The sequence below is a fragment of the Sciurus vulgaris genome (assembly GCF_902686455.1).
Source record: "Sciurus vulgaris genome assembly, chromosome: 2".
NCBI classification, from domain to species: Eukaryota; Metazoa; Chordata; class Mammalia; order Rodentia; family Sciuridae; genus Sciurus; species Sciurus vulgaris.
This window is the reverse complement of record NC_136462.1, coordinates 149,637,523-149,651,966: the sequence shown is the minus strand read 5'-3', so window position 1 is coordinate 149,651,966 and position 14,444 is coordinate 149,637,523. Positions and strand designations below refer to the sequence as shown.

The window sequence follows — 14,444 nt, the reverse complement described above, 5'->3', positions numbered from 1 at the left end:
CAAAGGTATTAATTCATTAAGCTGTACACTTAAGGACTTTGTATACTTTGCTGCCCACATTACACCACAATAAAAAATGTTTTAAATAAACAGCAATCAGAATAGGACTTTAAAGTGAGTATAATTAATATCCTCAAGGATAAGGAAGTATGTTGTAACCATAAAACATGAATAATGAAAAATTATGAAAAATGAACGAACCATAAATCTTGAACACAAAACTAGTCAAATTTAAAATCCAATAGGCTAAGGAACTGAGTAGGCCTTGAAGAATGGATTAGTGAGCTAAAAGACTGAACTAAGAAATCCTCTCAAAGACAGCATCAAGAGGGGAAGTAAAAGAAAGGCAGGAGGCATGGAGGACAGATCAAGCTGTGTCTAAATCTCTTTGGGAAGGAGCTGCAAAAGAAGAGAAATGAGAAAAAAAGAAAGGGGAAAATATTTGAAGAAATAATAGCTAAAGGTTTCCTAAAACTAAAGAACAAAACTGTTTTTAAAAGTTTTTAATTACAGTTATTTAAAGCAATATACGTGAATGGAAGGAAACACGCCATTTTATGAGAGGTTGTCTCCTGACCATGCAATTCAAGTAATTTCACAACTTAAGTGATCCTTGTTCTTTCCTGTATGTTTCAAGTTTCAGCAATAAACATGGTGGAATGAGCAAAATGAGGAAAAGTAAATGTTTACTTTTATAAAATGAATGAAGAAAGAAAAACTGAAAAAGGTTTTCTAAAAAACTCCCTAAACTCTCTCTCCTCTAGTATCTACTCTATGCTATTAAAGTGAACCTGTTTCTGTAGTTGGTACCACAAACTTGGAGAGTTTTTGCTTCTTTAAGTCTTAAATAGAGAAAATAAAAATCCCTCCTTTCTACCTCATAGGAGCTTGGGGGAACATCAAATGAGATGATGTACAAAAACTGCATTTGGTAAACCATAAAGCATTGTACAAATTGTGGCTTGTTATCACAGTCCTTCTAAGCTGCTAAACCCAAATCTCTGAGTCACTCCCCGTTTCTCCACCTCTTCCTGCCCAAATCCAATCTGTCCCCAGCCTCTGTTTCTCCTTCACTCATATTCTCCTTTCCCAAACCACCTGGTCATACCTCCTGCTTGAGGTGTCTTCATAAAACACGATTATCCTATAACCACCCTGCTGAAAATGAAAGGCCTTTGGGAGCTCTCTGAGGTTTACAGGATGGACTTGGAACTCTTCATCCTGGCTTTCAGAACTTCCCTCCTATTCCAGCAGCCTCCTCATGATCTCCACAGCCACCACTTCCCTTGACACCCTCTTCCCTCATTTTCTACTCACCCAGGTCCTCCCAGTCTTCTCAGTTCAAATCAAAAATCTGCCTTCTCTGCACCTTATGACCAATTCAGACCAAGCTTCTGCCTCCTCCTTACACATCAATTCCATTCCTCAGGGCCCATCAGTCAATTTAAGGTCAGAGACCTCTCCCATTTTCCTAAAAAGAACAAAATTCTTCCCTGAAGGCAGAGTCTGATATATTCTATATCCTCTATATTAGGCACTCAACTTGTTAACCACTTACATCCTTAAAATAAACTTTGTCTAATTGAATTTTACAGTAATTATTTCTATGATTTTCTTCATAGTTTTAACATCTCTATGTATGCACATATTCCTATGTATTGTTTAGTTATTAAGCTTTAAATAAAAAAGAAATTTTTAAATAAAAATAATTGTACTTTATAGATTCTTCCATAACTTCTTCCTTCTCTCAACATTAAGTTACTGAGATGAATCTAGAACTATACCTGAACTTTTAATCCATTTTCACAGTGGTAAAGTATTCCTTTCTTACAGCATATCACAACTCGCTTTATCCTTTATTTTGTTGATGGACATTTTAGTTTTATGGGAAAGTTTCAGACTTAAAACAATGCTGCTATGTACATTCTAGGACACAGTTCCAGTAAAGATGTGTAAGTGTTTCTAGGATGGACTTCAAGCTTGCTAGGCCACAGAGTCACATGTTCAATTTAGCGGTTCAAACAATGTAAATCTCTAACTACAGTGTCCAGGAGTTCCTCAAAATACTGTCAGGTTTTTATTTGCTAATTTGGTGGATGTAAAATGCTATTTTGCTGTGGTTTTAATTCGCATTTCCCAATTAACATAATTTCACAGAAGTTTTAGCCATCTGATTTCCTCTTTAAAGAAATGTCTCTCCAAGTCTTGTCTTTTTTTTACTGACTTATAAGAACTCCTTTATTTACTAACTAATTGACTGGTTTACTTTAGAACTAAAGACAGAACCCAGGGGCACTACCACTGAGCTAGCTCTCCAGCCCTTTTTATTTTTTAAGACAGTGTCTAAATTGCTGAGGCTGGCCTGGAACTTGCAATCCTCCTGCCTCGGCCTCCCAGAGTTATTGGCATTACAGGCGTGTGCACTGCACCCAGCAATTCCATATGCATTTTAAAAACTAATCCTTTATTGACGTTAGATACTGAAAATATGGTCCTTCCAGTCAGTGGCTCTCCTTTCCATTACTTTTTGACGAGAAGTTATTTTAAAGTAGCTGAACTTCCCTATGGTAAATCCGTTGTGTAACTTGCTCATGAATAAGTCCTTCCCTACCCAGAGATTATGATATTTACATTTCCTTTAGATTAAAAAGTGTTACAAACTTCAAAAGGATAGTTATATAAATGATCAATAAGCACGTGAAAAAGTACTCAAGGAAATGCAAATAAAAACCACAATGAAATACCACAATAAACCTACTAGAAAGGCTAAATTTAAGGCTGGTAATATCAAATAAGGAGAAAGAATGGGGAGCAACTGAACTTTTATTATTATTCTTGTTTTTTTTCTTGGAGACAATTCTAATTATACAGCCCAGGCTGGCATCCAAACATTTTTAGGGGGAAGGGGATGGTGCTCTACCACTGCTGAATAAAATAAGACACGAAAGAATAATACATATTTAAGATTTTATTTATATGAAGTCTAGAATAGGCAGAAATGATTTATAATGGAAAAACTCAGAACAGTGGTTTCTGGTGAATAGGAGTAGGACTAGGGAAGGAGCATAAGAGAACTTTACAGTTGAGCTACTCAGTAGGCTGAGGCAGGAGGATTAGTGGGTTCAAAGACAGCCTCAGCAACTTAGCAAGACCCTGTCTGAAAATAAAACATAAAAAGGGCTGGGATGTGGCTCAGTGGTTAAGAGGCACTGGGTTCAATCCCTGGTCCCAAGAGGGGGGTAGAAGAGAGGACTTTTCAGGGTGATGATACACTTGTATTTCAACAAAGATTTGTGCTATGTAAGTATACACATATGTATGTCAAAATTGCGAATGGTACATATAAGACTTGTACACTTTACTATGTAACTTCATCTAAAAAAACAAATTTGAACTCTAGTAAATTATATGCATTCTGAACTGTTTGAAGTGCATTTATACTGATAAATGGAACTTAATTGCAAATGTACCCAAAAATAATATGGATTGATGGATAAAGGGATAGATAGATAAAATAAAACAAATATGGAAAAAGATTACCAGTAGAATCTAGGTGGGTATACAGGTGTATAATTATTTCAACTTTGTTGTATGTCTGAAATTTTTTGCAATAAAATATCCAAAGAGAAATACACAAAAGATGAGATTTCCATTTAAAAATACACATAGAGGGACTGGGGTTGTGGCTCAGTGGTAGGAGCACTTGCCTAGCACATGTGAGGCACTGGGTTTGATCCCAAGCACAACATAATAATAAATAAACAAAATAAAGTTATTGTGTTCATCTACAACTAAAAAAAATTTTTTAAGTGTACATAGATATATTTGAGACAAGAAAGGTAACTATATCTGGGTAGTTTCATGTTTGTAATACCAGCTACTCTGGGAGACTGAGGCAGGAGGATCACAAGTTCAAAGTCAGTCTGGGAAATTTAGGGAGACCCTGTCTCAAAATAAAAATAAAAAGGGATGGGGATGTAACTCAGTGGTATAGCTTTTGACTAGCATGCAAGAGGCCCAGGGTTTAATCCCTTGGTACCACAAAAAAAAAAAAAAAGAAGAAGAAAAGAAAGGTGACTGAGAAAATGATCAATTCTTATGTGTGATAATGTCTTGGAATTCACAAAACACTTTCACAGAGATTATTTAAGTAATCCTCATTACAATTCAGGTATTCTAACCTCATTTTACACCTGAGAGAACTCAAGATCAGAACTTGCCATATATCACATGGCCAATGCCTGATGGACCTAAACCTAAGTCTCTGGCTCCTCTTCCTGTATTCTTCAACAGCTCAGTGGGGAACTGCTGCAAACTCCAAACATCCCAGAACAACATGGAAATTGTTTTGAGCCCACTAGCAAAGTGAAAGGAATTGAAGCAGTCATTCTACAGTGACAGAGATGAACTCAACAAACCAAAGATGCATTTCCAACCCACCATCCTGGAGTTCCTTGAGGTCATCCACAAAGTTCTGGAAACTTTGCAATATCCTTCTGGTCTGCGTGGATGGTCAAACTGCACATCATGGCTGTAGCTAAGAAACTGCAGCACAAAACTTGTCAAAACAACACTCTTAACATGATATTTCACCACTCTTCTTACCAAACGAGCAGAACAAAAGTAGAACAGAGGAGGGGACCTAAGAACATTGCTTAACCTGAACACTGCCAAAATTAGAGGCAAAAGCTTTTCTAATAACCCTGTAGATTAATCACTGGCTCAAGGATATTTTGTTTTTTTCTTAAAACACATATAACACATCCTCACAATTTTTGTTAAACAAGGTGAGACAGACCTGGGGAATATGAAGCACTGACAGCCTCAGAAACTGATATATTTATTCAAATATTTACTAAGTATGCCAAGAATTTAGAAACTGAAATGAAATCAGGACATAGCCCTTACCCTCAAGCAGCCTACAATCCAGGAGAAGACCTGAAATAGAAACTCTAAGCTTACAAAGGCTACAGGAGAAGGTCCAAGGCTCAAGAACACAGAAAAGAGTGCAAGCCCAACCAGGGACTCAGGAAAATTTCCAGCTGGACTTTAATTACTCTTAGAGGATGCCAACATGCAGGCCGAGGGGGAAAGGCACACTTGGCAGAGGACAGTGGGAAGAACCAGCTCCTGGCTAAGGAAGGCTATCTGTAGCCTGAGGAGGGAGAAGGCAGAGTCCCAAGGGATTCCCCATTTCAGACAGCAAAGAGGACAGACCAGAGTGTGTCACAAGATGGCTAACTTCAGGAGTTAACTGGAATAGGGCTGAAGATGCTACAACTTCCGCAAACACAGGAGCCTAAGATAGGGTTATAGCCAAATTCTCCACAAAGTGAAGACTTAAAATCCTGGTGATGCAAGTTCCGAATGCCTACTTAAAACGCTAGGTGATCTAAGATACCTACAGATTAACAGAAGGCCAAAGAATGGAAGATGCAATGCAACCTAGGTACTTAACAGCACAACCAAAAGGATGAGGGCCAGGAACAATGGATTTGATCCCAGCTTAAATGTATGACCCTGGGTAAGTACCTAACCTCTGGGGCCTCATCTGCAAAAGGGAAATGATATCAGCCACAAATAGGGTTTCAAGGATTAAATGAGAACATCTGAGATGAATCTAGCAAGGTGCTTACAATATAAAGGGCATCCAAGAAATGGTGGGTATTACTAATAAAATAGTCTGCACTCTAAGAACTTCAGAGTCCATTTCCTCCTACTGCCTCACTATACTGCAAAACCAGGCTGAAGCCACAATCCTTGGGCAAGACTAAGAACTTACTCATATCCTAAGTAACTTCTTCTGTTTTGTTTATTTTAATTATATGTATGTATGTGAGTGTGTGTGCATGTGCGTGTATTTTCTGTCCTTTAAGGCATTTTAGGTTATTCTGAGACATCTGCCTCACTCTGTGGCCTCACATCATGAACCTTCCCTGTTTAAGAATCCAGTCCAAATGGGCAAGCCAACCAAGGGAAAACCAGTGTCAGAGCCACTTCAAAGGGAACACTGGTGCAAGAAGGGACCACAGGCTCCCTCACAACCCTCACTTCAACAGGAAAGAGTCCAGGTTGTACTGGGGTAGGTCTGAGCTGAAAGAATTGTGCCATAATGTCTATCTTAAAAATCAAACGTAAAGGTCTGGTGGTAATGATAATAAGCACTAAAAACATATGTGATACAAATGCAAACATTCTATATATATAATGGAATTTAAGAAAATGTAAAAAAATCTTTGTAGCTAAGCGTGATAGATAGTTGATCCTATATACTGAAAGGCATAATGCACTGATAAAACTCACCACCATGAGCTCCAGAGATATATTATAGACATTTATGACAGAAGAAGAAAATTAAATATCATTTTCTCAAGTACACTTTCAGAAAAAAGCTTTCAGTAATTCCACAGTCCTATCAAATGTCAAAAGATCTCTAGGTTGAGGAACAAAATCAGTCCCCCCCAAACACACAACACACACACGCGCACACACATGAAAAATTAGTTTAGGTGAATATTAAAATGTGATTAATCAACTTGTAAACGATCAGATCAGGCAACCAGGTGTGATGGTACACAACTACAATCTCAGCAACTAGAGAAGCTGAGGCAGGAGGATTCTAAGTGTGAGGCCAGCCTGGGTAACTTAGTGAGGCCTTGTCTCAAAATAAAATAAAATTTAAAAATCAAATGAAAAAGTGTATTTGATAGCTAAAAAACACTGAGAAACCACTGAACTTTCTTCAATAAAATGGCTAGTTTGGCCCGTTTTGTGGAGGAAAGGGAGATGGTAGGAAAAAGCAAGGAGGAAGACTAGCGAGACAGTAGGAGACAGTGAAAAAAAAAGGGAACATAGTATGACAAACAAGAGTGAGGATTCTGAGCCCTCAAACGTTCGAACACTTGGTCAGAGGTTAGTGTTTCTGCATCTTATCAGTCACCTGTGGTGTGCTGCCCCTCAGCCGGGCTAATCCTTAAATCTTTATAGAGAAATCAATGTTGCTTACCAGGGTGGAATAAGAGATTTTACTGAAGAGTGTTTTCTACAAAACAAATCCAAACTTTACAGCCTTCACTCTAGTTAAAACTGGTTTCTCTTTCTCCTTTAGATGAGCTAGGTAGATTTTTCCACTTGGACAGCCTGGTTCACACAATCCTCCAGTTCAACGAAGGTTTACAGAAGGCCTACTATGCTCCAGGCCTGGGGGACACAGCAAAACAGTTGTGACTGCCACCTCACTGAGCTGACTGGTGTAACTAGGGCAGGGGAACCAACCATTAGTAGTGCACTGAGGGTTTGTAAAAATCAAGGGAGGGTGAGCCCAGGGTCTCCTCTAGCAGGCCTCCCCCCACACGTGAACATTTCAAGGGCAATTCGAGTCCCAGTTAAGGAAAAGGGAAATGGAGTAAATCACAGACTGACAAGAAAATATTGAAATGTTACAGTTAAAGCTCACACTGATTAAAAATAAACAAAACTGTAAGTGTTCAAACTGAACACAGCACTCATTATCTGTAACCACACAGACTATAACTCCTGAAATGAATAAACAGCCAGAGAGTATTTTTAGTAATACTTTAAAAAGTTCATAGAGCCATCTTAGCCTAATGTACTATAAGATCCTAAAGTACCTTTGGAATCATTAAGAAGTAAATTACATTTGTTGAGTTTTACTGTTAGGTATATTTCCTGTACTTTGAATATTGGCATCTCAAGTAAGGAATCAGGTCTTAACATGGGCCTACCCAAGATATAACTCAAGAAAAAGGCTCTATAATCAAACAAGTTTGGGAAATGCTGTACACACTAAACACCACTTGAGATTCACAAGCTATTTTAAGAAATTAAGTTCTCTGACAAGTCCTGCATGAAAGAACTTTGGCTAAACAGTTGAAGCCAGTATTTTCCAACTGATTTGACTATAGAACCATTTTGTCATGTAATACTTAACAGACCACAAACTGCTCCATGGAACATACATGGAATACATTACAGTATAGGGCACATACTGTTTAATCTGAAAATGCATTTAATTATCAATCTCCTCACCACTGAGGAACTGCCATTTACTATAAGCTACAGGAATAGGAAAAAAATTTCTCCCACTGAATTTCTTGTTGAAATCCACTCAAATATATACTCATTTACTGCATTTTTCAAAAAATATATTTTTAGTTGTAGATGGACATAATACCTTTATTTTGATGTGGTGCTGAGGATCAAACCAAGTGCCTCATGCAGGTCAGGCAAGCACTCTACCACTGATCCACAACCCCAGTCCAACTTACTGCATTTTTAAGAAGAAACTTTTAAATAAACTAAAACTGGGTCTTGAATGTTAATATAAAGAAACTCAAAATAATTGTATAACAATTTGATCTTGGTAAATTTCTAGAAGTTTATCTTCTTCTCTAACATGTAATTCTCAATTTCCTGAGTACACATATATCTTAATTTAATTGAAAAAATACTGAATTTTTAAAAAGTCTATCTCTGCTATAACTGCCTGATATGCTCAAACACGAATATCTATAACTGAGATGTGGCATCAATGTGTACAACTCAAGAGGAACTGTTACATCTGGGTTGTGATGTTATTTGTAATTTGACTCTTCCTCTGAAAAAAATCTTAATTTCTATCTTAGAGACTTTATGGACTTACATTCCAGTGACTGAAAAAGTAACATCATTCAGTGAACAATAAAAAGAAATTAAACATTTGTTAAGCACCTACTATACACATGCCACCAGATGAGGCACTTATAAGGATGAATTTATTTTCTGGCCCCAAAAGAAGGAAATGGTCTGTCAAGGAAGCAGAATATCTGAAATAAAGACTCTTGGAAACTCAGGGACCTACCGGCATGTAGAGTAAACTGCTGGACTGGAGAGGCTTACAAGACACTAAGTGAATTTAAGGACATCCAGGCAGCCATAAAAAGACCTGTAAGAACCAAATGCTTCTTACTAAAAGGGCTACTTTGGTAATCTAAAAGTTCAATATTACTTGATGCAAAATAACCATGCTTTTGGGTCAAAAGCTCGAATTGAAAGTTTTCATGTTAAACTTCACCTGTGTAATGCTTTTCTTTCAAAGCCAGTTAGTTAGGCTTAATGCAAAAGCTTCCCACTGATATAAAAAGCAGTGTCTTAATAATCTAATAATCACACGTTTCTTCAAAGAATCTATTGAGGGACTTCAACTTCTGATAAGGAGAACAAAGTAGAGTTTTCACTTAGAGTAAGGGAGGAGTGAGAAATCACTTCAGTTATGCAACACTGAAAAAAAACTTTCCTTTTTCATAGAGAAAGTATGATGACTACTAGAAATTGAAGACAGTAGATCAAACTATAGCCTTTCAATTTGGGAGATCAGCAGTCCTAGGTAATCAAGGAAATTAAAACGTCTGCAAATGACTCTTAAAAATGGGTAATGATGAGACGGATGATTGTCAACCATCTGCAGTCACAAGCACACCAAAGTTTTCTGTTTTACTAATTTAATAAAACATAAACCAATGCATGCGTGCTAGCTCTAAAATTCCAAATCAGAAAAATGGAAAAACTGCTGCTTGGTGCGTTAATGAACTTTTCCCCCTCTTTTTCTTTCATATTTCCTTTAGAAAACCTTAAGTCTAGAAACTTTGACAAAGCGCGAGCCAAGACAATACGTGGAGAAGACACGCAATAATTTTAAAAGAAAAAAAAAAAAAAAAGGCAGAAAAAAAGAAGAAAAAACAGTCACAAAATGTCCCAGTGAGACTGCTTAATAAAAGATTAACTTTGTTCTGCTGAATGTTTCAAAAATCGCGTTTTGGATAGTATTTTCTAATTACACACGCTTTAAATACAATATGTATGCTAATAAACACGAACTTCATATACATGTGCAATAAATCAAAACTGATGTTCCAGATTACATTTTAATAGTCCCAAAGAAAATGGAAAACTACAACTGCATGTCCAAGCTGACAGAGGGAAAACTCAGGGTGACGGTCCTGCACCATTCCCAGGGTCAGCCGCCCTTCCCTTTCTACCACCGGGACCTCAAGAACAAAGTTCGCACTGATTTAACGGGGCGCGCCAGAATACCCTGAGCGTTCCCTCCAGGGGGGAACTGATTCTGGCGCCTCCGCCGGCCCTGCTGCTTCAGGCGTCGGGTCCGACCCAGGAACCAACGCCGCTCTTCGGGTGGCGTCCTAGGCGCAACCCCGTGGATCCCGGGCCGGGAACCCGGTGGGTCCTCTAGGCGCTGCGGTTCGTCGAGGCCATCCCACTCCCGGCAGAAGCACGGCGGCATGAGACGGCGCCCGCCCACCCTTGCGGAAAGCTGCCGCTCGCCGCCCGAGTGTCCCCGCGCACCGGCCCACCGTCCCTTACCTGCGCGCCGGTGCCGTCGCGAGCCTCGTTCTCCGCGCGGCCGGTGCCGCGGGGCCCGGGTTGGGCGTCTGTCTTCGAATGGCGAGGGAGGAGCGGTCGGCCGGACGGCTGCCGCGGCGCCGCAGGGATCGGCGCGTCCTCGGCCTCCTTGCCGCCCCTGTGTGCCGCCCGGTTCTCGGAAATGCGGATGCTCGGCGCACAGCCCATGCTGGCGGCGGCGCGGCGGACACGCTGGCGGCTGCCGCGGTCCGGTCAGCAAACGGCCCGCCCGGCGCCTCGGGGCCGCCGCGGGCGCCGTGTCATCGCCGCCTGAGCTGGCGGCGGCGAGCGGGGTCTCGTGTCAGGGAAAGCGGCCGCCCTTTTATCGCGGAGCGGGCGCGGCGGCTGTGGCGGCGGCGGCAGCGGCAGCGGAGAGGGGGCGCTGGGGCGGGCGGCGCGCCGCGGCCGCCCCTCCGAACATGCCCTTCCTGAGGCGGGAGCCGCCGCCTCCCTCACATCGCCGTGCTAGCCGCGACGCGCCGCGCTTCCGGGGAATTTCGGGGAGGAGATCCGCGCTCTCCCAGCTCGAGCGGACAGCCTGCGCCGCGCTGGCAACGCCGCCCTCCGGAGAGCCGCGAGGCCGAAGAGATGCTCTCCCGCCTCGCCGGTCACTGCGCCTCCACCGCCGGGTCCGACCCCGCTTGCCGGCCCGCTGCCCCGTGAAAAGTGCCCCTGGGTCTAGCGACGGTGAGGGACGGCTGTTCACACGCTGCTGCCTTCAGGGCTGAGAGGCCAGTGTTGGCGGCCCGGCGGGAAGGGAAGCAGCTGGCTCCAGCGGGGCCTGGGGCCGCGCCGTCGAGGAGCGCAGAGCGACTGCGCGCGGCGGGAGTTGAGGGCGGCAGGACTTGGGCTTCGGCTCCGGCTCCGGCTCCGGTTTGTTCCCGGCCGGGTCTTGCAGTCAGCACACCGCGCCCAGCCCCCAGTGGTGACCTCCAGCGGCTGCTGGCGTCAATGCAAAGCAGCTGGGCGCCCGCCGCTTCTTTGGGCCCCGCCCGCGATTGAGCATGCGCAGCCCGGACCGCGGGGGCACTTGCCTGACTTCCAGAGATGGGAAGAGACTTGCCCAAGGATACACACTCTTCTTTGGCTCAGGGTTATCAGAACCCAGACCTGCAGGTTCTGTCCCTGCTTATAACTTCAAGGCTGCGTGACGATCATGTCACTTTCTGAGCCTTGGAGCTGTCATTCGACCGAAACCAGTGGGAGGACTTTCCCTAGCGCTGGTAGTGAGTAGTCAGTGAGGGCGCCGCACTCCAGGTTCTGGTGCTGTTTCTGCACGCTGCTCGGAAAGCCCAGAACGGATCCCCACGCTTGATGCTTGCACTGGCGTCGGGTGGCTGCGGGACTGGGTAACTACTGTTCGTGGCAGGTTGGTGCGCGGTCCTCTCCTAACCAAAGAACTAGGCCTGCAGTAGGAGACCCCCGGGGCTCCTTTGCTTGCAGAATCAGAACCAGGGTAGAGGCTCCCGCTGTGCAGGACTGGGACGTCTGAGGACCCCAGAGGCATTGTCAGAACAGCACCCTACACACGCTGCCACCAACTAGCTGTGTGACCTTGAGCGAGTCACTTAACTTCTCTGTGACTGGGGCTCATCTCCTGCTGGCTGGAGGGAGGCGCCTCTGGATGTCCATCTTGTATTTCACGGCAGCTTCCTGCCTTCCCTGCGCTCTGGGTCCGCTGGGACCCCACCCCCAGCGCACGGGACCCTTGCTTTCGTCTCTGGCCTTCACATTGTTTTTCTGCGCCGCCCTGGACCAGACCCGTTCCTGTAAAGACCCTGAGGCCGCGGTGCGGGAATTGTCAGAGGGTCCTGGTGCCTAGTATCCCGCTGCAAACTTGATGCCCCTCGATCCTGGTTCTTCTCAGCCTGAAGAGGTCACCGAACTTTTCCGACGGCTGCAGAGTAAAAAGGTCAGCCCGAGGGCAGCCCTATGCAATTATCCCTCTTTACTGGCCAGACTGGCCCAAACCACCGGCACGTGGCTCCATTATCAAGTTAAACCACATTAAGCAATAATATTTATGCTTCCCTATCGTATAAAAGTACCACTAGCTTGATGAAGATGTCTTAAAAACAGGAAAAGATTTTTAATGTCACCCCGTTTTTCCACCTAAATTGTAGAGAGTTTTCTGCCTTTGACCATTCATTTTAGAGGTAATTTTTCCGGGTAGAGTCTAGATCTCTGTAAAGAGTGATTCCTGCAGAAAATGCTTTGAGTCACTTAAGTGCATAGAAGTCAAGCGCACTCTCATTCTTCTCCCCTCCCCACCTAGAAGTCAGGCCTTGAGGACTCGGCACTGACCTTGAAGCCTCTGAGGCTCCAGGCATCTCCACTCCTCTTGGCCCTCCCCTCCCAGGCTGGACCTGGGTTCCTGTCTCCCCTCCTCTCTGTCCCAGAGCCTTATGCTACTGATGGGAGTGGTGCCCAGGGCAGGGCAGTGGGCTAAGCTGGCACAGCTTGTGCTCTGCCCCTCACCTCACTGACTACCTGGCTGCCTTCTGCCCTCCTGAGCTGGTCATTTATCCTCTGTTCCCAGAAAGCCTGTTTACTGATTTCATGCTCTGCAGTGGGGACCCCAGACTTAGTAAAGGTAGGAATCATCTGTCTGCTTCTGGGGACACACAAAAACACACCTGGAGGTCCCAGCACACTACCCTATGAAAGGAGTTTCCACTGGCTTCAGTGACTTTTACCACAAAGAATCACACTGACAAAAGTTAACCCAAGCCTCCCTGAATGTAGCACCACCCAACTAACTGAGCCTCCTGAGTAGCCAGAGGCCTCCCAGGCCAGATAAAGAATCCCCACCCCCATGCCTCCAACTTCTGTAGCACACAGAGAGTACACTCCACCAGCAGTCCCAATCCATTTCACTTGGGTGTAGGGACTCCAAACAGAGCAGCTTGACCCCCCACAAATAGACTGAATGTCTATTTCAGTTCTTACTCCAGGACTCAGGCCAGTGGGACTGGAAAGGGAGACAAACCATGGGACCTAGGCCATCCCCCACTGCCCAGCTAATAGTCTCAGTTTTGTATGTTACAGGTCAGTCCACTCCCAGGAGACTCCTCAGTGCTCAAAGTCCCCTTTGGCCAGATCACTAGACACATGAGAATGCTGGGTCCCAGACAGTCTTAGTACCACTTCCCTATGCTGCCACTTGTCCCCCCACACCTGACCCCATTGAACTGTACTAGAGGCTGCCCAAGGAGGAACTCTTGGGCACTAAGGTCTGAATTCCAAACCTGCCCTCTCCTAGACCTTGGGTTGCTAACTTCATCTCTCTGAGCTGCTTTTCTCTGCCCTAATTCTAGGATTAATGATATCTACCTCACAGAGATTAAGTAGGCTAGCCAATATCAAAGGCCTAGAGTAACTACTGAGCCCCCTGCATCTCTGCTTCCCACTTTCCTCTGGGTTCATTCAACATCACCTTCTTGACCCCAGACTGCTAAAAACCATTGGAAAAAATAAAATTACCGTGAGGATCTATATCTCTATGAATCTATGCTTTCCAACTTCATCAGGTTCTTTTCCCTAACTTTCAAAATTTTGTATAATGTGATATTTTTTAAAAATCACCATTATTTTAGAGCTGAGCACGGTGGCAGTAACCTATAATCCCAGCTAGTGCAGAGGATGAAGTGGGAAGACCACAGGTTCTAGACCAATCTGGGCAACTTGGACTCTGTTTTAAAAATTTTTTTTTAAATCATTGTTTTAAAATGACATATCCTACAATTTACACATGAATACATGATGGAACAATAGTAAAACATTCAAACTAAGCAAAGGTATATTAAGTGTGCAGAAGCAAAGGAAACTCTCTCCCTTCCCTTTCCCTCCCCCCCCCCATAGAAATAATTATTGTTAACAGTTTGGACTGTACACTTCCAGACCTGTCACAATATTAAATGTTTTACACACACACACACACACACACACACATGCGTGCACGCACATATGTAACTATTACGATATTACAAACCAGGCTGCAGTGAACATTCTTGAATGTCATTCTG

The 14,444-nt window shown here is 43.5% G+C and overlaps 1 protein-coding gene across 3 annotated transcripts in view; it reads right to left on the bottom strand.

Annotated features, from left to right (window-relative positions):
• PDE8A (phosphodiesterase 8A) overlaps positions 1 to 10,728 on the bottom strand; it is a 145,077-nt gene extending 134,349 nt beyond the window's left edge. For 2 of the 3 annotated variants that reach the window (XM_079126809.1, XM_079126808.1), the window contains exon 1: positions 10,381 to 10,728. In XM_079126809.1, coding sequence (XP_078982935.1) covers positions 10,381 to 10,587 — 207 coding nt within the window. In that variant the 5' untranslated portion in view covers positions 10,588 to 10,728. Of the gene's footprint in view, positions 1 to 8,860; positions 8,945 to 10,380 lie in introns of all 3 variants that reach the window. The other variant, XM_079126810.1, reaches the window with a different exon arrangement.
• Positions 10,729 to 14,444: the final 3,716 nt, after the last annotated feature.